Genomic DNA, 20,967 nt, shown 5'->3' with positions numbered 1-20,967 from the left:
GGGGGAACAAAGGAGGCCGGGTACTTCTGGCTCCATAGTTAACAACGTGTAAACGGAGGTACCTTTCACTCGTCAGCGCGGGCCCCCTGCGCCCCTGGATTCCACGGTTCGCGGGTCCAGTCTCACCTGTCTCTCTTGTCACTCGTCTGTCGGTCTCCGTATTGGTACACCACTTGGCCCTACTATGAATAGCTCCTGGCCCCGGCCCCCAGGGGCCCCCTAGGCCCCCAATTCCCGATGTTGGGTGTCATCCTCGCTGGGAGTAAGAGTAACACTGCCACCCTCGTCACTACGGACTTTGTCCTAGAAATTCGATTGTATCCGTCTCTACAGAATACTGTTTTGCGACTGTATCTGGAACGAGGTGGAGCCCGTGTTGCGCACTTCCTGAAGTCTGCTCGAGTTCGCCTTCATCTCCGTCCGGAGAATGTGTCCCCCCTCATATCGCCACCCTGACCATCCGGCCCCCGTTGGACGGTTGGAATGCAACTCCTGAAAAGGCCCCCTATTCGCATGCACATTGGCGGAGTCACCTCACCCCACCGAATGGCGTCGAACGATGCGGAACCCTCGGCGGGGCTGGATCCGTCTCAGTCCCTCTCCCAGGACTCGTCAACAGAAAAGGAGTGACTCCTCTACGTAGATGACGAGCAGATCACTTTATTCTTGGATGCTTTTTTTCAACGATCAGTCAAGCTGCAGGTTATTGCGACTTCACTCGTCCAGAACCAGGGAAAATCCCACAGTGACGAGCACGGAGTACCTTGAAGATGTTGTCTCAGCATTGACCCCGTCGGAATCCGTTCGATATGGTGGGATTCATATGTCGCACTAGAATATAATCTCGGCCTGTTACACGCCAATACTAGACCTCCGAAAGGTCCGTTCTTTAATTTAACCTTTTGTTAAGCGGGTCTGTCAAGTCGGTTGATATTTAAGTGTCTGAGTGCTCGGAGCTATGCAGTCCGCGTCGACTGCGCCATTAATTCCACGTATCATGCATCATAGCCATATTGGTGACCCATCGATGCAGTGGGAAGCAACCTCTCATTCGTACATATGAACTTCCCCCTGCATTAGTTTCAACGCATCTACAGTACAGTACCTGTAGTCGCCGAGCAGACCTGGGCTCGTCTCTGAGGAGACCAGCGCACGGACCGGACCAATGATCATTATGTAAGCTCGTTGATATGCTCTCTGAGCAAGGGCCGAGCAGTCTGATCCACTCTCTAATCCTGGCCTGAGGGCTCTGATGTACTCTCTGAACGCAGCCTAAGCAGCCTGCAAGCGTCTAAAGAAGCTACTTCGATAAGTACACGACGCTATCCCCGACACAGGCAATCCCTCCTTTTTAGTTTGCCCTAATTGTGATACGGCATCGTCAACAGGACCGTTTATTCTCGTAAAATTACTTCATTCGAAGAGGGATTAACGGCAGAGTGCTTATGGAAAAGCCATAAAATGTTTTGAAACTCCTCCTCTTGCGTAATTGCTCTTTCCATGATGGCTACAAAAACGCTTCGATTTTTGACGGTCTCTCAAGTCCAGCGACTTCATGCGAGGTCTGTCGTCCCCAATGCCGTTCCGTTCCAGCCAAGCATGCTGGAGTCTGCAGTCCATTCACCAATGAACATGAAACACTATGCAAAGGGGGAAGATGTTTTTCGACTTGCTCAAAAAATAATGAAAAACCTTGCCTTTCAGGACGGGAACAAGCGCCTTACTGGCCGCTGATATGTTCTTAAAAATCAACGGCTTCTTCCTTCAGAAGGTACCAAATACCATATCAAATGGCGGCTGCAGAAAATCTACCTTGGCGTCACATATCCTTCAGCTGACGGAGTACACTTTTGAGATTCCGTCCAGTAACGCTTGCATTCTCAGCAAAATTTGCTAAATAGAAATTCTAATCAGTTTCCGTAAGAGGAAGGATTGGTGACTGGATTATACCATCAAGAGTTCCATCTAGAACTATCTCGTGCATCTTTCCGCTCAAGAACAAAGTTGCAGGGCTTGTATTTGACTCTGTTTGGCGGGGAATTTGGCTTGGGGCGTAGAGGCGGGGATAAGTTGATGATCCTAGTATTGAACACAAACTATTAGCCTCAGCTATAAAACCCTCGCACTATAGCAACTTACCAGACCCAAAGTGCTGAGAATCGTGAAAGAATTTAAGTTTACAACGGTCCTCAGCATAAGCTGCAGAAGTTGATGTAGAGGGACTGGCAGCACGGAGTGCACTACCAACCCCTGGATCAATCAAAACATAAGCTTGTCCCGGATTACCAACGATAACGGGCACCTTCCTGGAAACCAAACTCCCTCTCGCATCGTGGGTAATGAAATCTGTTATGACCCGATGAAAATGCCGCGCGGTACGAGCGCTTCTGATGTACAAGGAAGAGAAAGGTCGTGAAGCACTGCGAAACATATGGGTTCGGACTAATTGGGGGCTAAAGTTAGTGAAGTGATGTAATGAGACAGGATATTTACTTCGCATTTGCGCATTTGCGGTGTATAATGAGCTCTCTAGATAGCAGAATGCATACTCATGATGAAGGCTTATGGGTGGCTCGACTAGCCCCAGTAGTCCCAATGGGCCGCGAAGGTGTCCTCTCTGCAGTGACGTGGAAAGAAGTCGAGTGGCCGGTCTTGGAGCCGGCCCAGGGCCAGATGACTGGCTGGCAGCTGCCAGCGCCCAACTGCGAGCCGCGACGTCCCCGGCAATGGACCGTTTAATTCCGATCCTGACGTCTACGACCTCGCCCAGGAAAGTGCTATTTTTCGCAACCTGGTTTACTGACGCGTGCCAGAGATGGAGGTAGCTATGAAGCAGATAAAGAGGACGCTATGAGTGCCTAAACCCGGACTCGATTACCATTTACGCCCATCCCGCTGTCATAGTCATTGAAGTCCAAGGGGTAGGTTTTGTGTGTTATGACACACATGTTTCGAGACTACCCGGGTATCATAAAAATACAAAGGAAAACAGGTACTCCTTTATTTTTGTATTGTTTATCAACCCGCGGGTTCAACCAACAACCGCCGAGGAATGGAAACGGCCCGGACCCGCCCCGTTTACCCACGTGGGTATTCCCTTAAGCGGGGCATTGGAAGCGGCAGCGGTGTTGGTGTAATTCATAACCAACACCGTTTGAGCTGTAGAGCTCCAACCGGTACGTCTACAAGGCCCGTCTACAAGGCCCGTCTACAAGGCCCGTCTACAAGGCCCGTCTACAAGGCCCGTCTACAAGGCTTAGAGCTAGTTGTTTAGATGTCATGCATTCCATTCATATCTCCTCATCGTCCCCGAATTCACAACTCGATGGCAAACCCCATTTCTGTCCATCATCCTCTTCCGCTGTGAACGCATATCTGAACATGAAGCTTCCACCAACTACTCTTAGAAGCCTTACGGAAGGATACTTGCCCCGCATCAGCTTGGCTGGTGGGGAAGACCTAAGGGCAGTAGAGATTTCCTAGGAAATCTAATCGGAGTTGTCATCCTCGGCCTCATCGTCGTCCACAGCAACCTTCTCTTCCTCATCAGAGGGGGTAGGGGTCTTGGCCTTCTTGCGGCCAGCGCGGCGTATCTTATTAGGGGAAGGGGAAGCACCCTCGATGGCGTCAAGGGAGTCGGTGAGCTTGCGGCGGGCATTGTTCCAGACGGTACGGGCTCTGCCGGGGGTGTAGCCGAGCTTGCTAGCTAGCTTTGCGTAGTCGACCTAGAGATGGCATGTCAGTATTGACTGAACAATATCGACTATGGTATATTCGTGAATAGGGTTCTTACCCTGATCGCCTGGTCGGTGTAGAGCTGCCCGATCAAGAGGATTCTGAGCTCGGCGGGCTTCAGGACTTTGATGGCATCATCAACTGTTTTACCGGTCTCTTGAAGGTTTGTCTGGAGGCTGGACTTTGAGTCCGCCTTCGAGGCCGACTTGAGAGTCGACTTGGCGGGAGAGGAAGACATTGTCTCGATGTTGGAGGCGTTTTGGAGATAAAAAGAGTAAGAAGAAGATGGGAATGGTGGGTTCATAAGGGTTGAGGGTATGAGGAAGAAGAAAAGAACGTGGGTTGATGTGGGAAGTTTCTCTTATTTTATACGTAAAATGTTCTTTGAGAAGTGAGAGAATGTTCCTGTTGCTCAGTGAAAACGACGTTAGGTAGGAAGTAACGAAACTTCTTGCTTTCGCTTCACTACGCTCTGAAACCTGGACTAGTCTCGGCTAGTCACCTTTGATTGAGAAGAGCCTTACTTTGATAGTCATAGGCCCCTGGTTTTGTTTCTACAGCCTACGTCTTCGTTCAAGGCTACATGACGGTAAGAAGATAGCTGGGACCGTGGAAGAGGAACGCGTCTTCTACCTCCTTCACGATCTCCTTTCGGTAAGGTATCCTGGATAATCGATTGTTTCAGGGTGCTAACTATAATCACCACAGTTCAAGCATGTATATATCATAATGCTTTCTGGCTTCATAACCATGGGCAAACTGGCCTTGTATAGGGCAGAATGTAACAATAGTCAGATGACGCCAAACCAAGAGCTACAGCTGCAAGATTACCCGCCATCAATCGCGATGAAGAATGGAGCCGATCGGGATGTGCACGACACGAGCGCAATGGAGGGCATAGACTGGGTGTGATATCATTTCCATGGCTCCATTGCTTCATGCACAATGAGCTTCCAAGTTTTGTATCAAGTATAGTCCTTCGTGAGAGAGGCATACGAACTTAAAATAACAGAGTCTTGTGATTTAACAGAGAGCATAATGCTTGCGCTAGTTCAGTAGATTCCAACAGCGTCATATCCAAGGGTAAACTCATAGATCGTCAGCCCGGTGGGTCATCTGTTCTCAGCCCCAGGAAAAGTCAACATACCCCGGTGGGCTATTTTCAAGGATAGATTATTAGTTCGACAAATTTCAAGAGACATCCGACATCCAAAAACCAAAAATATCCCTTGGAAAAGGAATACAATGATTTCTAGAAAGTTGTTTAAAGAGGTACATAGGAAGATATTTATTTAAGCCCACTCACAGTATCTGCTTTTCCCCTGTGGAGGATGGTAGACTAATTTTTGAGGGCCAACTCGGGTCTGCCCCTGATTGGCCTTGCGGAAGTTTCCGTACCTGAAACATTTTTTGGCCCACGTTATCCACAATACGAACTGCGATCGAATCACGAATGCCGACTTACCCGCCACACGCCTGCAATTATTCTTCAGGATTGAAGCAGGAAAGAAAATGGAGGAGACGCAGATATCGCCAATGGCAGCTAAGCGCTAAATAGGAGTCAGTGACACATGCTCAAAAGGTAGCGTCTTCTGTGCAGGCAATCAACCCAGTTCGTGTCGTGACTAGCTCGACTTGGCTGGTTGCCCAAAGCCCACACTGGATCTAAATTAAGCGAGGCTAAGCAGGTAGCATCGGGCGTCTGCGCTTAAAAAGTTTAGGTTGTTGGGGGGGTCGATCTCCTTGCGTAGGCTTTTTTTTATGGAGCTGGACCAGGTTTCATTTTAGGAGTCGATATTCTTTTATTAATCAAATCCCTGCCGATCTCTCAGACCTCGCCGAGTATCTTGTCTTCACTTCGTACTTCACTATGCATTTCTCGGCTCTTTTGGTTCCTGTTCTCGCGGCCGTGGCTGCTGCTGAGAGCACCACGGTCATCGAATACTTCGCTGCCACCTCGACCGTCTCTGGTCTCAGCGTCAGCTTCACCTCCTATTCCAGCTTGGCCGGCACGGTCCTTGGTTCTGATGCGGCTGGGACCACCTACAGGGTCGGTTGTATGAGCGACGCTCCCAAGTCTGACTGCAGCATCGACCACCCTTTCACTATGGTTGCCGGTGAAAACACTCTCAGCTACTCCAAGGCCCTGACTGCTGAGCTCGGAGGCTACACTGGCCTCATCGGCGAGGATGTTCAGTGCTCTTTCACTCACTCCACCGAGTCGGCTGCGTGCACCTTTACCATGGATGTCACTGTCTCCTCGGACGACGTGACCACGTCCACCCAGACCACCACTACTATCAGCTACCCTGAGAAGTCCGTCACTTATGACAAGCTGACTGTCGCTGCTACCACCACCGGTTCCTCTGATGCTTCTGCAACCGGCGCTAGCTCTACTGATGCCGCTGCTGGCCATAAGCCCAGAGCTACTGCTGTTCCGTTGGGGGCTGCGGCTGCCATTGCCGTGGCTGCGCTGTTCTAAGCGAATCTCTCGTGCCGATTGGCGTATTTATGCATTGAGCATGTTGGACACGACATAATGTACAAATTCACAAAATGTCAATATATTACGAACTAATGAAAGCAAGCACATCTCGGTGTAGAGCAGTTATATCTTTTGCTTCTCTATCAGGAGTAAGGGAAGTGTTTTACTGGAGAAAGAGATATTCATAATGATTTTGCTTTTTGGTCCATAGACTCTGTGGTATCTATCGACTCCACTAGTTCCGACACCAGGGGAATTATATGCACAAGTAACACAATAAACGCCATCCATCAAGTACGTGCTCGTGACCAGGTCGTAGGTGGTATATGCAGGGAGATTTCGTGACAAAAGGGAAGAAAAGCTCAAAGAGATCTTTACATGTCCATGTCCATCGTGTCATCACCGGCATCGAGGGCATTCTGCCTTTCGGGGTCCGGGACCACCACTCCCCGGCCACGACCGGCAAGCAGTTCACGTCTGACTTCGGGTCCAATGTCCTTGTGTCCGCGGACCAGAAGCAGATCCAAAAGTGCCTCACGCTGGTCCTCGGTGATGTCGTTGCGGTATCGCTGGGCAAACACCAGCAGAGACTGGTGCCACAGAACGGGCAACCTGTAGGCCTTGGTGCTACCGGAGGGGCCATTGCCCATCGAGGTATCCTCGGAAGGATCGGCGGCACGGAAGCGCAGGAAGTGGAAGACCAGAGCGTCAATCACCTTGTACGGCAGAGCATACTTCTTCTCTAGGAAGACTCGGATGAACATGTTGACGGCACCCGTACTCTCGTAAGAGCGGCTCGACATCTCCGCCGATAGATCACACATGCGGAGCAGCGCCGCAGCAGAGTGCAGCACCGGTATAGACACACGAGCAATCACCGAGGAGACGATGTGTGCCTCGCGCAGGGTGCAGGTGCCGCTGGAAACAAGAGGGAAAAGCAGTCCCTTGAAGAAGCATGCAGGCTTGTAAAGGGCCTTGCGCAACGAGTTGTAGGTGTGAACATTGAGCTTCTTCGTCTCGTGAATCTCCTCGCGCACGCGGTCCAACAGCACGGTCGCAATAAACTCCTGGGCCACATGAGGCTTCGACGAGATGAAAATTCGAGTACCAGCGTAGACGGCGTTGGCGGTCCATCGCTCGGGCTGCGTAATGTCGAGAAGGGTCGGCCAGTTAGGGACTGACGGAAGGATCTTGAACGGCTTGGGAAGCGGGCCGGACTTGTAGCGTGAAAGGATCATGCCAACCCTGTAGTTGCAAGTTAGCGCAATTCTTCCAAAAACCCAATAGTTGTCACATACTTCTCATATACCTCCACGGCCTTGGCTGGGATCTGAACGGCGTCCTCCGCGAGCCCGCCACCTTGGATGCGCGCGGGGTCGACATGTTGGCCAGCCTGTCTGGCTTCATGCTCAGCGATCTTCTCCAAAATCAAATCCGCAAGGTTCGTCGTTTGACCCTGGGCTGAAGGGTCTCGTGAGCCGAAAATAGGATCCTCCTCGTGGCCACCGGGGATAAATTTGTTGAACATATCGAGGTCATTGGGATCAATCTCCTGCAATCACGTTAGGATTTTTCCATAAGCAGCCACGTAGATCTGATGATGGCTTACAACTTCCTCAACTTCCTCGTCAACCCAGTCATCATTCTCAAATTTCTCATCGTCTGACAGCGGCTCCTCCTCGAAACGGGTATCGAATTCGAAAGCAGCATTCGACTTGGGCTCCGCGGTACCCATAGCAAGCTTTTGTTCGGCGGCATCCTCCTCTGCTAATTCTTGACCCATCTGCAGGATGTTGCGCGACATCTTCGCATCAACATAGCGCTGTCCATTTTCACCCTCATCATCTTCCGACTGGTGCTTGCCTTTCTTGCTGCTCTGTGTCCGAAGGTGCCCCACGGCACTGATATCCTCTGCAAGAGGGTTGTGTCTGCGTGCCGCGGCGGCGCGGGAGCTGGTAGCCTTGGGCATGGTGAGATTATCCTCTGCCCAGTTAATCCAAAATCAAGTAGAAAGGAAACCTGTTGGTCTGCTCGGAGATGTGCACCGCGAACCGTCAAGCAGTTGTGTGTAAATTTTGGGATCATGTGATCTAATCAGTATTTTTTTTCTGCCGGGCGGAGACCGTCGATCTGCACCGCCCTCTCGAGTTCACCGCCATGGCCGATGATTTTCTGCCGCGCGACGCCTCGCTTTCTCCAGGACCGCGTGCTCTCACAAGACGGACGCAGTGCTGATTGTCTTCTCTGCTGGTGTGGCTTCTGCTTTTGAAGCTTGAATATGAGCAGATGAGTGCGAATCTCAGCTGAAGATTTTCGGAGAATCTCATAGCACTTTCGATCGTGCACGATCGTGCACTTTCGTGCCTCTTGAAATAGCTCCGTCCTTAAGCGATTGATTGCGCGTGCATGATTTGAGGGTGGTAAGTTTCAGTCCTTAATTCCTCGACATCATGTTGAGCCGGGTACTCCTTGGAAGCCTCGAAGGCTGGTCAATGATTGTCTGCGACTCCCATTCAATGGCTAACGGAGAGCTTGTAGGCACCTGCCTTCCGTCAGAATCAGTCTTCGATAACGACATTTTCAAGAAGCTCCTGGGCTCCATCTCTTTATTTCTTTCTACCAACCTGCTAGCATTCACGACTTCACCATGGCATCCGGCCAGGCCCCCGGGTCATCCGCACCATCTTCCAGCATCAACTCCCCCATCCTTCCTCCCGGCAATGGGCCCCTCCTCAACGGCGCATTATCAGATTTGAATTCGCGATCCTCCCCAGCACCGGCAAGTAATCTTTCGGCGCAGGGAGACAGCGCCCGTGCAAAGCGGAATAAGCGTGATAGTCGCAAGAAGCGTGAAGCCAAAGGCTTAGATACTGAAAGCGCACCTCCTCCGAAGAAGCGCGCAACCGCTGCAAGCACCGCTCGTCCTAGCTCCGAGCTGTCTATTCTTCGCCCGTTACTGCTCGCCGAACCCCATCACTCGGACAAGTTTCCTCCCCAGGCTCGCCAATTGAATCAGGTCACTAGCAAGACCTCTAGCGTGTTGGGTCAAAGCTGGGATTTCTATGAGGTGGTTGATAAACTCACCAATAAAAATGGGTTCCGATATTCCTACGCTATAGCCGACCCGGGATTTCCGCATATTAAGTACCGACAAACTGATGTGAGACCCTATCATGCCCGTTTCAGCTTTGAAGACTCCCCTGCGGCCATATCCTTTTCCCAGGATGCCACGGCTGTGACTACTAGCGATGCATGGCACACGGCACGCGCAAACGTCTGCGCTCGAGAGGGCTCATACTATTACGAGGCACGAGTTATCAGTGGTGTGGTCAACAGTGCCCAAGATGCTCCACAGAATAACTCCAGTGCTCCATCCCGTGGCCATGTCAGACTTGGATTCGCACGCCGTGAAGCCGATCTCGATGTCAACGTCGGTGTCGATTGCTACGGGTATGGCATCCGCGATGTTAATGGCGAAGTCGTCAATCGTATGAGGTGTGAGTTCTTTTTTCCAAAGGGTGAAGCCATCAACGAAGGCGATGTCATTGGCATGCTTATTACCCTTCCGCCCCTGTCCCTCCACAAGAAGATTGTTGAGGGCACCTATGACCCCGCTGTGGATGGCGACGGTTCAGATCCTGCGTCTCGGACTCCCATTGCTGCCAACATCATCCGAGATCGCATTCCTTTCCACTACAAGTCCGACTTTTGCTGGCAACAGTCCAACGTTTTCTCTACTAAACATCTCCGCGACTACGCTTTCAACTTGAAAGAAACTCCGACATTCGGTCCTCCTTCTCCGCTAAACAGCGAAGATGCGTCTTTGCGCACACTTCCTGGATCTAGCATCACTATCTTTAAGAATGGTGTTAAGATGGGCACCCCCTTCAAAGAACTCTATGCTTTCCTTCCGCCGGCTAGTCGCCTCGCCAACGGCACAAATAACCTTGGTATTGGCGAGCGCGAAAACGCCGACGACGGCATGATTGGTTACTACCCAGCCGTGAGCTGCTACGGTGGCGGCGCAGTCGAATGCCGCTTTGAAGGTCCGTGGTGGGTTGGTCCACCCGATAGCACTGAGACCGGTGAGCCGATTCGGCCAATCGGTGACCGATTCAATGATCAGATCGTCGAGGACGTGGTCGCCGACATTGTGGATGAGGTTGAGGCCATGTTCACTTGGGGTGGTGTTGACGGCGACGTGATTGGCAACAACAGCGGGGAGGTGGATGGCACTGCTTCCGGTGCAGTTGGGGGTTCGGAGGTGCTCAAGGGAGGTGTCGGTGCTGCGCTGGACTCGGCTGTTTCAGCCCCTGGGGCCTCTGAATCTGCTGCGAATAGCAACCAACCAACACCGGCTGCCACGGGAGACGCTGCTGCAGGAAATCCAGCGTTGGAGGATACCATGAGTATTGGGACCGCTGGGACTCCGAACCCTGCGGTGGAAGCCTCGGTTGCCGGGGCTGATGAAGATGTTGAGATGACTTGAACATCTAAAAGGGCCAGCTTGCTCTATGTAATAGGGCGAGTGACAATCGCTCCAAGGACTGGCAAGGCGTTCGGGGTGTCTTTTTATCACACTGTATTGATACCAAAAATTTTAATGAATCTTGAAGCACGTACTTGTTCTTATTTCCGAAGTAGTGAAGCGCTGTAGGGATACGCGGCCCGGTTTGAGGTATGAATGATAATGAAATGAATTGATGTACAGGGTAGATGGTATCATTGTACTGTGTAGTTATACAAAAATGGAACATGGCTAGGCCAGGATCGGCATGCTATAGGCTGCTCTCAAATCTTTTGCCCTCCAATAGCTCTCCAACCTTCATCACCAGCTCGTCATCCCCATACTGGCCCACGACTTGGATACCAGCAAGCTCACCAGCGCCCGAATTTTCTGAAGACTCGGAGGTCACCGGGACAGAGAGAGCTGGCAGGCCTGCCAAACTGGCAGGAACCGTAAAGACATCGTTGACGTAGGCATCCAACGGTGATGAACCACTGGCCACGGTCACGTCGGACAGTCGTGGCGGTGACGACGGTGCAGTAGGGCACACAAGAATATCAACCTGCTCCGCTTCGAGGCGACCTGTGTCCTGCGTTGCAGCCAATGGATGCTCGGCAGCGAACACGGTGTTGAAGTCTCGCTGGACCAGTCGTCGAACACACTGTGCCTGAATGAAATAGTTGTCCATGGCATCGGCACTCAAGCTGAACGTGCCTAGCAGAATGCGTCGCTTCACCTCTTCGCCAAACCCGCTTCCGCGCGTGTTAGCATAGAGATAGCCGTCTGGCTGTCCGTCACTGTCCGGCCCCTCGGCGCGAGTTCCGTACCGCACGCCGTCGTATTTGGCCAGGTTCGAGGAGGCTTCGGCAGGGGCGATAACATAGTATGCTGATAGTGCATGCTTGGTGGCTGGTAGGGAAACGGGGTGAATGGTATGTCCTTGCTCCTGCAAATGCACCAGGGATAGTAGCCAGGCACGGCGAACCGACGGGGCAAGTTCGGAGATGTTGTATTCTATCGGAACTCCAATTCGGAGAGGTTTTGATGTCAACCGAGAGGCGAGTCGTGGTGACTGGAGTTGGGACAGAATCCGGGACCTCGTAAAGGCAGAGAGACTGGTCGGGTCACGCGGGTCATGCTGGTTTAGAATACGGAAGATATCCTGGACACTGGAGGTTTTCTTCCCTAGAATCCCAACCGTGTCCAAAGAATTGGCGTAAGCGACCACCCCCCATCGCGATATTAATCCGTAGGACGGTTTGAATCCCACGGTCCCCGTGTATGCGGCAGGAAGTCGGACAGAGCCTCCGGTGTCTGTCCCAAGTGCACTGCGGCAATGCAACTTCAGTCAATGGTGACTCTTAATCCTCATGATATATTTTCGGTACTCACGCATAGCATTGATCCGCTGCCACCGCCACCGCACTCCCCCCGGAGCTACCACCGGCGGAGAGATCTTGTCCGCTGGCATCACGTCGCAAGTTCTTCACGGGCCCAAAGCGCGAGTTGGTAGAATGTGACCCCATTCCAAATTCATCCAGGTTGGCCTTTCCAGCCACAACAGCCCCGGCATCCTCTAATTGATCAATCACAGTCGCATTGAACGGGCTGGTGAACTTGCTCAGAATGCCCGAGGCACAGGTCGTCGGAAGGTCACGCGTGCAGATGTTGTCTTTGATGGAGATCAGACGGCCATCCACGGGAGATTTTGGAGTTCCTGTTTCGGTAAATCATCTGTTAGCCGTGGGGGTTAATAGATTGAGATTCGCGGACACACCTTGCTCGCGGCGCCGGTCTGCTTCCTTCACGCGGTCCAACCACCGTCCCGCGCGGGGCAGTGATGTTATGAAAGCATTGAGGCCGTGTGATTGTTGGTTAGCGATGCATTTTTCCGCTTCACGTAGAAGGGACATTTAGGGTCGAGAATCGTGAAGGCTTGAGAGCGTTGAGCGCGGGTGGAAACCGATAACCTGGGATCCCGATGGTCCGTGCTTCCGGCCCTGCATTGAACTATGAGAACGTTGTGCAATTCTTGGAGCCATTGCATAATCCCCGATCCCATGGGTAATTGGGTAGATCTGAGTATGTAACAGAAGAGCGTATATTGAAAGCTCCTTTCAACTGATTGTTTCGATATAGAGCATAGTATGGATTGAGACTCGCATACAGGGACCATTCATCACATCGCCATAACATGCGGGATCGAAAGAATTGGAACGGGCCCGGTCAAAACAATCCCGAAACAAACAACCCGTTGTTTGTCCCCTTATCCTAGGTTTGAGCCGAATTCTTGAAGCAATCCTCAATCTGCTAAGCTGTTAGAAATGGACTGCGGGGAGTTTGAGAGTTTCTAATAAACATCCTTGGGAAAGACACTGATATTTAGGAGATAAACTCTGTATAAGGGAGCACTACGTCCTCATCTATAGGGCCAGTGAGGCTCTTCGTCAGAATAATAACGAATCCTAAGATGCAACACAACACCCGGCGGGTCGGCTGCTTGACAAAGTGGACCTCAAAAGCTTGAAGCCGAGCTTTATCAACAGGCTGCAAAGTTGGACCACAATATAGCGAAAGGCCGATTGTTTGAGTATTGTGTTAAGAGAGAGCCGTAGAAAGATAATAACATCAGAGGAGAACTTTCATACCTTGGGGTAGACTTCAAGGCCGGGACAAGAAATAGCCAGAAGGCTTCCTTCGGCCCGGGCCAAATCGCCGAAAAGACGTCATTCACGCTCGACTCCCTTCCGCCGTTTTTTCTTCCTACACCACCCTCCACCTATACTCAATATGCTGTCGCGTGGTATTCTAAGAGCTGCAATCAACGGTGCTCGCCACTCCGGCGCAGCTCGAGCTGCGCCCTTCCCCGCGGTCTCCGGCAAAGCTCAATGTGCCAGCTCCACAATCTCCATCGACGGCCGAAGGTGCATCTCCATGTACGGCTACACACAGGCCAAGGCGTTGGTCTACTCGAAATACGGCGAGCCTAAGGATGTTCTCAAGTATGATTAGCTCCCTACAAAGCTCCCTGGTCATGGAACTGACTCCTCCCCAGCCTTCACAAGCACTCGATCTCGGCTCCGCATGGCACCCAAGTGAACCTTCGCCTTCTCGCCGCGCCAATGAACCCAGCCGATGTCAACCAGATCCAAGGCGTATACCCCAGCAAACCTCCGTTTGAGACTTCGCTGGGAACAGTTGAGCCATCGGCTGTCGGTGGTAACGAGGGTGCGTTCGAAGTCATTTCAACGGGCGCGGGCGTCAAGAACCTGTCCAAGGGTGATTGGGTCATTATGAAGCGGACGGGCCTGGGCACATGGAGGACGCATGCTCAGCTGGACGAGTCACAGCTTATCCGTATCGAGAACAAGGAGGGCTTGACCCCGCTGCAGATCGGCACCGTCAGTGTCAACCCAGTTACCGCGTATCGGATGATTCGTGACTTCTGTGACTGGGACTGGATGCGTGCTGGCGAGGAGTGGATGATCCAGAACGGCGCTAACAGTGGTGTCGGACGCGCTGCTATCCAGTTAGGCCGTGAGTGGGGTATCAAGACGCTCAATGTTGTCCGCCAGCGCAAGACACCCGAGGAGACGGAGGCGCTCAAGCAGGAGCTGAAAGAGCTGGGTGCCACCGTCGTGGTGACCGAGGAGGAGATGTTGACCGGCAGCTTCCGAGATATGGTCAAGGAGGTTACTCGCCAGGGCAGGGAGCCCATTCGTCTGGCCTTGAACTGCGTCGGTGGAAAGAATGCCACGGCTCTGGCGAAGACCTTGTCTCCGGACTCGCACATGGTGACCTATGGAGCCATGTCGAAGCAGCCGGTGGCGTTACCCTCGGGCCTGTTGATCTTCAAGAACCTCGTGTTTGACGGGTTCTGGGTCAGCAGATGGGGCGACAAGAACCCGCAGCTCAAGGAGAACACCATCAAGGATGTGCTCCAACTGATCCGCACGGGCCGGTTCAAGGACATCCCCGTCGACAACGTCGAGTGGAACTGGAAGTCCGAGGGTCCCCAGCTGGCCGAGAACGTGCAGGGCACTCTGGGTGGCTACCGCAGTGGAAAAGGTGTTTTCACCTTCACGGGCGGCGACGAGTAGAAAAGCTCGATGTACCATACCATATTTTCAGGTGGTTAATTCTACAAAGGAGTGTTATGACTACCATGTTGCCAATGACGGCAAATCCCAAAGAAGAAAAGCGTAAGTTAGTGAACTGAGACTTTGATGGACGTTACATCTCGAGGTCATAAGAAAAACTCTATACATAAGTGGATCATTCACACTTCCAGTGCTTCTTCACCCACGCTAAAAGCAGGTCCGTCATTGTCGTAGATGACATGTACACATCGCTATCCTGGAAGAAATCGACATCGAGCCCCGCAAATTTGGCAGCCAACGCCAAGTGCGGCTGAATAAATTCAATGTAGATTAGGTCGACCGTCTCTGGCACACCCGAGGTGTTGGCCGACAGCAACGCTTGGATGCAGTTTGGCACTTGGTAAAAGGAGATAGGCGAGTGGAGGGTGTCATCTCCATCCGTACCCGCATCATCCTTGGTCGTATACCCCGGCACAATCTTGTTATCCTGTCTGTTGGTCGAGATCGGAGCCTGATGCAACGCAGCCATATCATAGATTGGTGTATCCAGGGATTCTTCTTCTTCTTCAACAATGAAATCTTCCATGCGCGCCAGATTTTCAGGACGCGGCAAAGGGGGGAGGGATGAGCCTGACTCGAACGTATCTAAGATCTTAGTCTGTTTGTTGAGGACCTCCATGATCAGTTGCACCTTTTCGTACGGAACGTCCTTGACGTAGCGGAAACTATTGGTGAACGGTGAGATGGTCCATATGGTATCCTGCGTAAACTGGCCCTGGAAAATGTCGAATCGGATGGCCCCCGTATTCAGAATGGCCACTGAAGGGACCTCACCGCGAGATTCATCTTTGAGAGAATCAGGCAGCACCTGGGTCTGCAGCCAGGTGAAGACACTGTCTTTGTGTGGGTATGGCACCCGGGACATCCAAAGGGTTCGCGGGGCGCAGCCATGGACCCGGTCCAGGCGAAGAGCACTTCGGGATTCAGTAATGAGCTGGGAAACGTTGCGGCCTTTTTCAGTTGGGAAGGACTCTTCATCCAATCCAGTGTGGTGGTAGAAAGAGTAAAGATTGTTATCGATGTATCGGCGCTTAAAGACGGGGCCCGATGTGGTACTTGGCCGATCGCTGGTGGAGAGACCATCGATCGACATGAAACCGATCGTCTCCATGAATCGCCCGCTGGCAAGAGCGAAGGCCTTTGAGTCGTATTTCGCATAGTCGCGAATATGCTGGTGCCCACCAAAGAACTGGATCGGAGTGTCCCAGCGGATTCCTCGAATCTCTTCAAAGATTGCCCGATATTCCGGCGAATGGGCCGGGACATGGCCGGCGACTAGGAACAGATCGACATCTTTGTCCCGGATGGCCTCCTGGAACCAGTCCTCCTTGATCGTTTTCTCCACCGGTTGCACCACGGTATTATTATAGTTGCCGGTAAAGTCAAAGAGGAAGCCGAACGCTACGATACGGATGCCCTGCTGCTTGGTGGTGAACTTCTTGAATCGCGGCGCGAGCGGAACTAGTTCGTTAGTCTCGGGATGAGTGATATCGATATTAGATGCAAGGTATTTGCCGCGGAAATTAGGAACCGTGGTCAGGAACTCGGCTTCGGACGTGTTCTGTTTGTATAGTTCATGGTTTCCCGATGTGATCACATCGATATGTTGATGTCGGAGGATCTCCGAGAGGTAGACGCCTTTGGGCGCGGAGGAGTCGTAGAGACCGTTGCCTTCGACGCGATCTCCGGTGTCTACGACCAGCAAGTCTTGGCCCTGAGCCTCTACCTTCTCCCGCATGCGCGTCGCGAACGACACATAGTCCCCCCAGTCCGCCGAGTAGGATGGTCTGCAACGCGCATCAGTCTAGAGCTTACAACCGAGAACCTCCGGAACGTACTCCTGTAGATGGCCGGCTAGCCAGCCATGGGTATCGGTAGTGTGGAGGAAATTCAGTTGCCCGAACTCGAGCTCTCGTAGGGAAGCGGAGATGGGAGCGGGCGCGGAGGGCTGAGCGGCGAGCGCCGACGGGAAGGGGGAGAAGATCCAGGGCAACACCGAAAGCAACATGATCCTTGACCCCCTTGGATATCAAGTCATGAAGTGACCTGGCACTCTAACTTATGATAGAAGTAGATCTCGTGAAGCAGTGACAGAGAGAAGAAATAGAAAATAGAGAATAAGTACAGCACCAAGTTGAGTAACTTGGGGAAGCTCTTGTATGGTTACGGAAGCAGCTGCCGGTGAGCTGCTGAGTCAGCGCCCAACATCTTCGGATTTGCATCTCAAAGATTCAAGCGCGATCTTCCCGTTTCCCAACCTTTGTCCTTCTGGTCTTCAATCGCCTCTGCGGTTTCCTTGAACCTTGCGGACCTGTCAATTGTTTCTTTTCTTTATTCTCTCCCTTCGACTTCTGTCCTAATTCCCCGACATGGCCGCTCCCCGACTTTTCCGCCCAGCAACCCGGCTGCTCTCTTCGCGCCTGGCTTCCTCCCCTCTTCGCCCTGCTTTCGCCAAGTCGTGCGCTCCTTCATTTGTTCGCGCCCGCGGTTATGCTTCGGAATCCGGTACCAAGGAGGTCACCGTCCGTGACGCTCTGAACGAGGCTCTAGCGGAGGAGCTGGAGATCAACCAGAAGACTTTCATTCTGGGTGAGGAGGTCGCACAGTACAACGGAGCGTAAGGACACCCTCCTTTTCATTCTTCCACAGGCGGAAGAACGTTATCGTCTGTTCAAGGAACCTGAACGCTGACCTGGATCTCTTTCCCGCAGTTACAAGGTGACACGAGGTCTCTTGGACCGCTTCGGCCCCAAGCGGGTTATCGATACCCCCATTACTGAGGCTGGTTTCTGTGGTCTTGCCGTCGGTGCTGCTCTGGCTGGCCTGCACCCCATTGTGAGTTATTCCGGATACTCTAATCGAGCGAGAAAAGACCGGGGAACTAATTTGTTGAATCACGTTCCAGTGCGAGTTCATGACCTTCAACTTCGCCATGCAGGCCATCGATCAGATCATCAACTCCGCCGCTAAGACTCACTACATGTCCGGTGGTATCCAGCCCTGCAACGTCACTTTCCGTGGCCCCAACGGCTTTGCCGCCGGTGTTGCCGCTCAGCACTCCCAGGATTACTCCGCCTGGTACGGCAGCATTCCCGGTCTGAAGGTTGTTTCGCCCTGGAGCTCCGAGGATGCCAAGGGTCTTCTGAAGGCTGCTATCCGCGACCCCAACCCCGTCGTGGTTCTCGAGAACGAGTAAGTGGTGGTCCGGACAAAATTATTTTTTTCGGAGATCGGCACGGGGAAACTAACACAGCGATTACAGGCTTATGTACGGCCAGGCTTTCCCGATGAGCGAGGCCGCCCAGAAGAGCGACTTCGTCCTGCCCATCGGCAAGGCGAAGATCGAGCGTCCCGGCAAGGACCTGACCATCGTCTCCCTTTCCCGCTGCGTCGGCCAGTCCCTCACCGCTGCCTCCGAACTCAAGCAGAAGTACGGTGTTGACGCCGAAGTGATCAACCTGCGCTCCATCAAGCCCCTTGATGTCGAGACCATCATCGCCTCCCTTAAGAAGACCGGCCGCCTGATGGTCGTCGAGTCCGGCTACCCCATGTTCGGTGTCTCCTCCGAGATCCTGGCCCTCTCCATGGAGTACGGTTTCGACTATCTGACTGCCCCTGCCGTTCGTGTCACCGGTGCTGAGGTGCCCACTCCCTACGCCCACGGTCTGGAGAACATGGCCTTCCCCCAGGAGGACACCATTGTCAACCAGGCCGCCAAGCTGCTGCGTTTGTAAGTGGAGCGCGTGAGCGCGTAACAAAACCATGTGCCTAGTACCCTTTCATCTGTCTCATTTTATATTGTTCGTTCCCCCATCATGTCGTTATTTATTCTCGCCTAGGCAGATTCCTGGAAAGCTGTGTACGATTACCTTCCTCAGGTCTGTGCCTCGTTCTTCACCCAGCGTAAATGCTTTGTGTTTGTGTCTTAGATTGATAGACATTGGAAGTTCCAAGTTTCTTTCCATTCAGATCAGTCGTAAATGTAGTGTCCAAAGAGAAGGTATTGCCGAAACGCCATGCCCATGTCCCAACGCCCAAAATGCACATGGAGTATACAGACGATATGATTATGTGGAAGCCTGGATTCCCCCAAGACCAGCACATCCCGCAAAACAGCCCGTTGGCCGTCGAGGATCGTAGTATCCGGCCCCGTCCTGATCCCGCCCATACTCTTCGTCTGTATCACTTTCAGCATCGTCTCGCACTTCTTCGGGTACAGGCTTCGAAGCCGTGCTCGGTTGGTCTTTGGCGGCAGCGTGATCCTCTTCGTCGTCGTCGGCGTCATCGCCGCCTAATACGTTCTTCTTCACGGGTGCCGCCGGGCCTTTGACAGATGCGAAAGAGCTCTTGAAGCCGCCCTTTTTGAATCCTCCCCCACTCTTCCCACCAGCACTTCCTCCACTTGGGTTCGAGCTAATGACAGGTGCATCAATGACCTTCAACCCGGCCTCCGCATCGGCTTTGCGCTCAGCGCGGCGGGCCTTCTCCGCGGCATTTGGATCGCGTGAGAGCTGTTTGAGGTCCTGGAGACGTTTCCGGTGTTGGTGGTCATAGGAAGAGATATGTGCCTCGTATTCCGGGTGTCGCGAATATGATTTATTGCAGAGCGTGCATGTAAAGGCGCTGAGTGCGGACCGCGCCGACTCGGTCTGTTCGGGATGTCAGTGGACGGGACTTATGGGGTTGATCATGAATCGCACCTTGGGAGCAGGATTAGTGAAGCCTCGCTGTTTGTATATTAGCATCCGATCATACAGCGTGGTTCCAGGGGAAATACCGGCGCCATTGCTGCAAAGTCGTGAAAGAGGGAAGACCGAGCAAGTCGAAGGCGTAGACCTATCAGAGGCGCTGTTTTGGGCGGACTCAGCAAGATCGCCCGTCCCCGACTTTTCCTTGTTTTCTTTTGTCTTCTCTCCAGCTTCTTTTTTGGTGAGCACGACTGGCACGAGTGATGATTTCCTTGTAATAAACGATTTTCTTTTTTTCTCTTTTCTTTTCATTGCTACGAAAAAATCAACACACAATGGATGTCAAACTGCAGGACATCGACACCAAGTCGGTCATCTCCATGCAAGAACTAGACCCTTCTCCCGTGGACGACTCAACCCCCGATCTCGAGAGCCTTGAGGATGGCGAATACTTCCCCAAGCCAGGGGAAGACAAGCCAAAGCGCACCTGTGGATTTCCAGCCCCGAAATTGGGCCTCCGAACCCACCGGTGGGATGCATTGTGTATGTTGCGCCCAAACCCGCGCAGATCTCGACTTGGACATGTTCTGACCAAACCATGCAGTGTCGGGTATTCAGAAATACTCGACTTATCCACCGACGGCTTTCTTCGGGCTGCACTTCGTTAATACTGCGCTCTTCCCACTTGTCACCCGCTCCGTAGCCGCGAGCGAGCCCTATCTCCTGCTCACGCGACCGGTTTACCAGGCTCCCGGTCTCGAGCACCTCGTCCTCACCATCCCCGTCCTCGCGCACATTATCTCTGGAATTGCTTTGCGTAACATCCGTGCTTCGCGACGCGCTCGCTTATACGGCGCGGAGACACGAGCTCAGCGAGCCTTGCTACCCTCCTGGCCTCGGTTTTCTCTTCAAGCCCGCACGGGATATCTCGTTGCGCCATTGATTGGTCTTCATGTCTTGGTAAACCGTGCTACACCTTTGATCGTGGAAGGCGGTAGTTCCGGTGTGGGTTTGGGCTATGTTGCCCATGGTATTGCGCGCAGTCCTGTGTTTTGGAATATTTTCTACCTGATGTTTGTCACCGCGAGCGTGTGGCACTTTGTGGGCGGATGGGCCACTTGGATGGGCTGGAGAGTGACCACGGTCAGGAAGGAGCGCAACAGCAAAGGCTCGCTGGAAGGCTACCTGGGCTATCCGGCGAACCAGGATCGCGTGAAGAGGCAGCGCAAGATGTGGTGGATGGTGAACGGAGTCGCTGCCGTGGGTGCTGCTCTTTGGCTGGCTGGTGCCCTCGGCATCGTCGGACGCGCAGGCGAAGGTGCTGGATGGGAAGCGCAAGGGTGGAACGAGATGTATAGCCAGGTGCCGGTCATTGGCGACTGGTTATGAGGT

General features: G+C 52.8%; 11 protein-coding genes across 11 annotated transcripts; 6 read left to right on the top strand and 5 right to left on the bottom strand.

Moving 5' to 3' along the window:
- Positions 1–2,541: 2,541 nt before the first annotated feature.
- N7498_007558 (uncharacterized protein) lies at positions 2,542–2,739 on the top strand (the record flags this gene model as incomplete). Its single annotated transcript, XM_058454620.1, has 1 exon — positions 2,542–2,739. The coding sequence occupies one exon, from the start codon at positions 2,542–2,544 to the stop codon at positions 2,737–2,739; it is 198 nt and encodes a 65-aa protein (XP_058306869.1).
- A 749-nt stretch (positions 2,740–3,488) lies between these two features.
- N7498_007557 (uncharacterized protein) lies at positions 3,489–3,973 on the bottom strand (the record flags this gene model as incomplete). The annotated part of the gene is made up of 2 exons (XM_058454619.1): positions 3,489–3,725; positions 3,794–3,973. 2 exons carry the CDS (start codon positions 3,971–3,973, stop codon positions 3,489–3,491), a joined length of 417 nt encoding a protein of 138 aa, XP_058306868.1.
- A 1,632-nt stretch (positions 3,974–5,605) lies between these two features.
- Positions 5,606–6,217, top strand: N7498_007556 (uncharacterized protein; the record flags this gene model as incomplete). Its single annotated transcript, XM_058454618.1, has 1 exon — positions 5,606–6,217. One exon carries the CDS (start codon positions 5,606–5,608, stop codon positions 6,215–6,217), a length of 612 nt encoding a protein of 203 aa, XP_058306867.1.
- Positions 6,218–6,399: 182 nt separating this feature from the next.
- On the bottom strand, positions 6,400–8,216 carry N7498_007555 (snoRNA-binding rRNA-processing protein ENP1; the record flags this gene model as incomplete). Its single annotated transcript, XM_058454617.1, has 3 exons — positions 6,400–7,465; positions 7,519–7,772; positions 7,830–8,216. Coding segments are annotated over 3 exons (1,512 nt in total), but the record flags the coding sequence as incomplete, so codon positions are not given.
- A 651-nt stretch (positions 8,217–8,867) lies between these two features.
- Positions 8,868–10,709, top strand: N7498_007554 (SPRY domain-containing protein; the record flags this gene model as incomplete). Its single annotated transcript, XM_058454616.1, has 1 exon — positions 8,868–10,709. The coding sequence occupies one exon, from the start codon at positions 8,868–8,870 to the stop codon at positions 10,707–10,709; it is 1,842 nt and encodes a 613-aa protein (XP_058306865.1).
- Positions 10,710–10,998: 289 nt separating this feature from the next.
- Positions 10,999–12,649, bottom strand: N7498_007553 (glutamyl-tRNA(Gln) amidotransferase subunit HER2; the record flags this gene model as incomplete). Its single annotated transcript, XM_058454615.1, has 3 exons — positions 12,505–12,649; positions 12,120–12,444; positions 10,999–12,055 (listed from the first exon to the last, which is right to left on the bottom strand). The coding sequence occupies exons 1-3, from the start codon at positions 12,638–12,640 to the stop codon at positions 10,999–11,001; spliced, it is 1,518 nt and encodes a 505-aa protein (XP_058306864.1). The 5' UTR covers positions 12,641–12,649.
- Positions 12,650–13,517: 868 nt separating this feature from the next.
- N7498_007552 (enoyl-[acyl-carrier-protein] reductase) lies at positions 13,518–14,827 on the top strand (the record flags this gene model as incomplete). The annotated part of the gene is made up of 2 exons (XM_058454614.1): positions 13,518–13,729; positions 13,783–14,827. 2 exons carry the CDS (start codon positions 13,518–13,520, stop codon positions 14,825–14,827), a joined length of 1,257 nt encoding a protein of 418 aa, XP_058306863.1.
- Positions 14,828–15,002: 175 nt separating this feature from the next.
- N7498_007551 (metallophosphoesterase family protein) lies at positions 15,003–16,907 on the bottom strand (the record flags this gene model as incomplete). The annotated part of the gene is made up of 2 exons (XM_058454613.1): positions 16,726–16,907; positions 15,003–16,674 (listed from the first exon to the last, which is right to left on the bottom strand). The coding sequence occupies exons 1-2, from the start codon at positions 16,893–16,895 to the stop codon at positions 15,003–15,005; spliced, it is 1,842 nt and encodes a 613-aa protein (XP_058306862.1). The 5' UTR covers positions 16,896–16,907.
- Positions 16,908–17,256: 349 nt separating this feature from the next.
- On the top strand, positions 17,257–18,621 carry N7498_007550 (pyruvate dehydrogenase (acetyl-transferring) subunit E1 beta; the record flags this gene model as incomplete). Its single annotated transcript, XM_058454612.1, has 4 exons — positions 17,257–17,504; positions 17,599–17,722; positions 17,793–18,079; positions 18,150–18,621. The coding sequence occupies 4 exons, from the start codon at positions 17,257–17,259 to the stop codon at positions 18,619–18,621; spliced, it is 1,131 nt and encodes a 376-aa protein (XP_058306861.1).
- Positions 18,622–18,954: 333 nt separating this feature from the next.
- N7498_007549 (putative C2H2 finger domain protein) lies at positions 18,955–19,673 on the bottom strand (the record flags this gene model as incomplete). The annotated part of the gene is made up of 3 exons (XM_058454611.1): positions 18,955–19,536; positions 19,588–19,614; positions 19,665–19,673. The coding sequence occupies 3 exons, from the start codon at positions 19,671–19,673 to the stop codon at positions 18,955–18,957; spliced, it is 618 nt and encodes a 205-aa protein (XP_058306860.1).
- A 237-nt stretch (positions 19,674–19,910) lies between these two features.
- On the top strand, positions 19,911–20,964 carry N7498_007548 (uncharacterized protein; the record flags this gene model as incomplete). The annotated part of the gene is made up of 2 exons (XM_058454610.1): positions 19,911–20,118; positions 20,180–20,964. The coding sequence occupies 2 exons, from the start codon at positions 19,911–19,913 to the stop codon at positions 20,962–20,964; spliced, it is 993 nt and encodes a 330-aa protein (XP_058306859.1).
- Positions 20,965–20,967: the final 3 nt, after the last annotated feature.

The sequence above is a fragment of the Penicillium cinerascens genome (genome assembly GCF_028974065.1).
Source record: "Penicillium cinerascens strain IBT 15544 chromosome Unknown contig_9_segment0_segment0, whole genome shotgun sequence".
NCBI classification, from domain to species: domain Eukaryota; kingdom Fungi; phylum Ascomycota; class Eurotiomycetes; order Eurotiales; family Aspergillaceae; genus Penicillium; species Penicillium cinerascens.
This window is presented reverse-complemented; position numbering and strand designations above follow the sequence as displayed.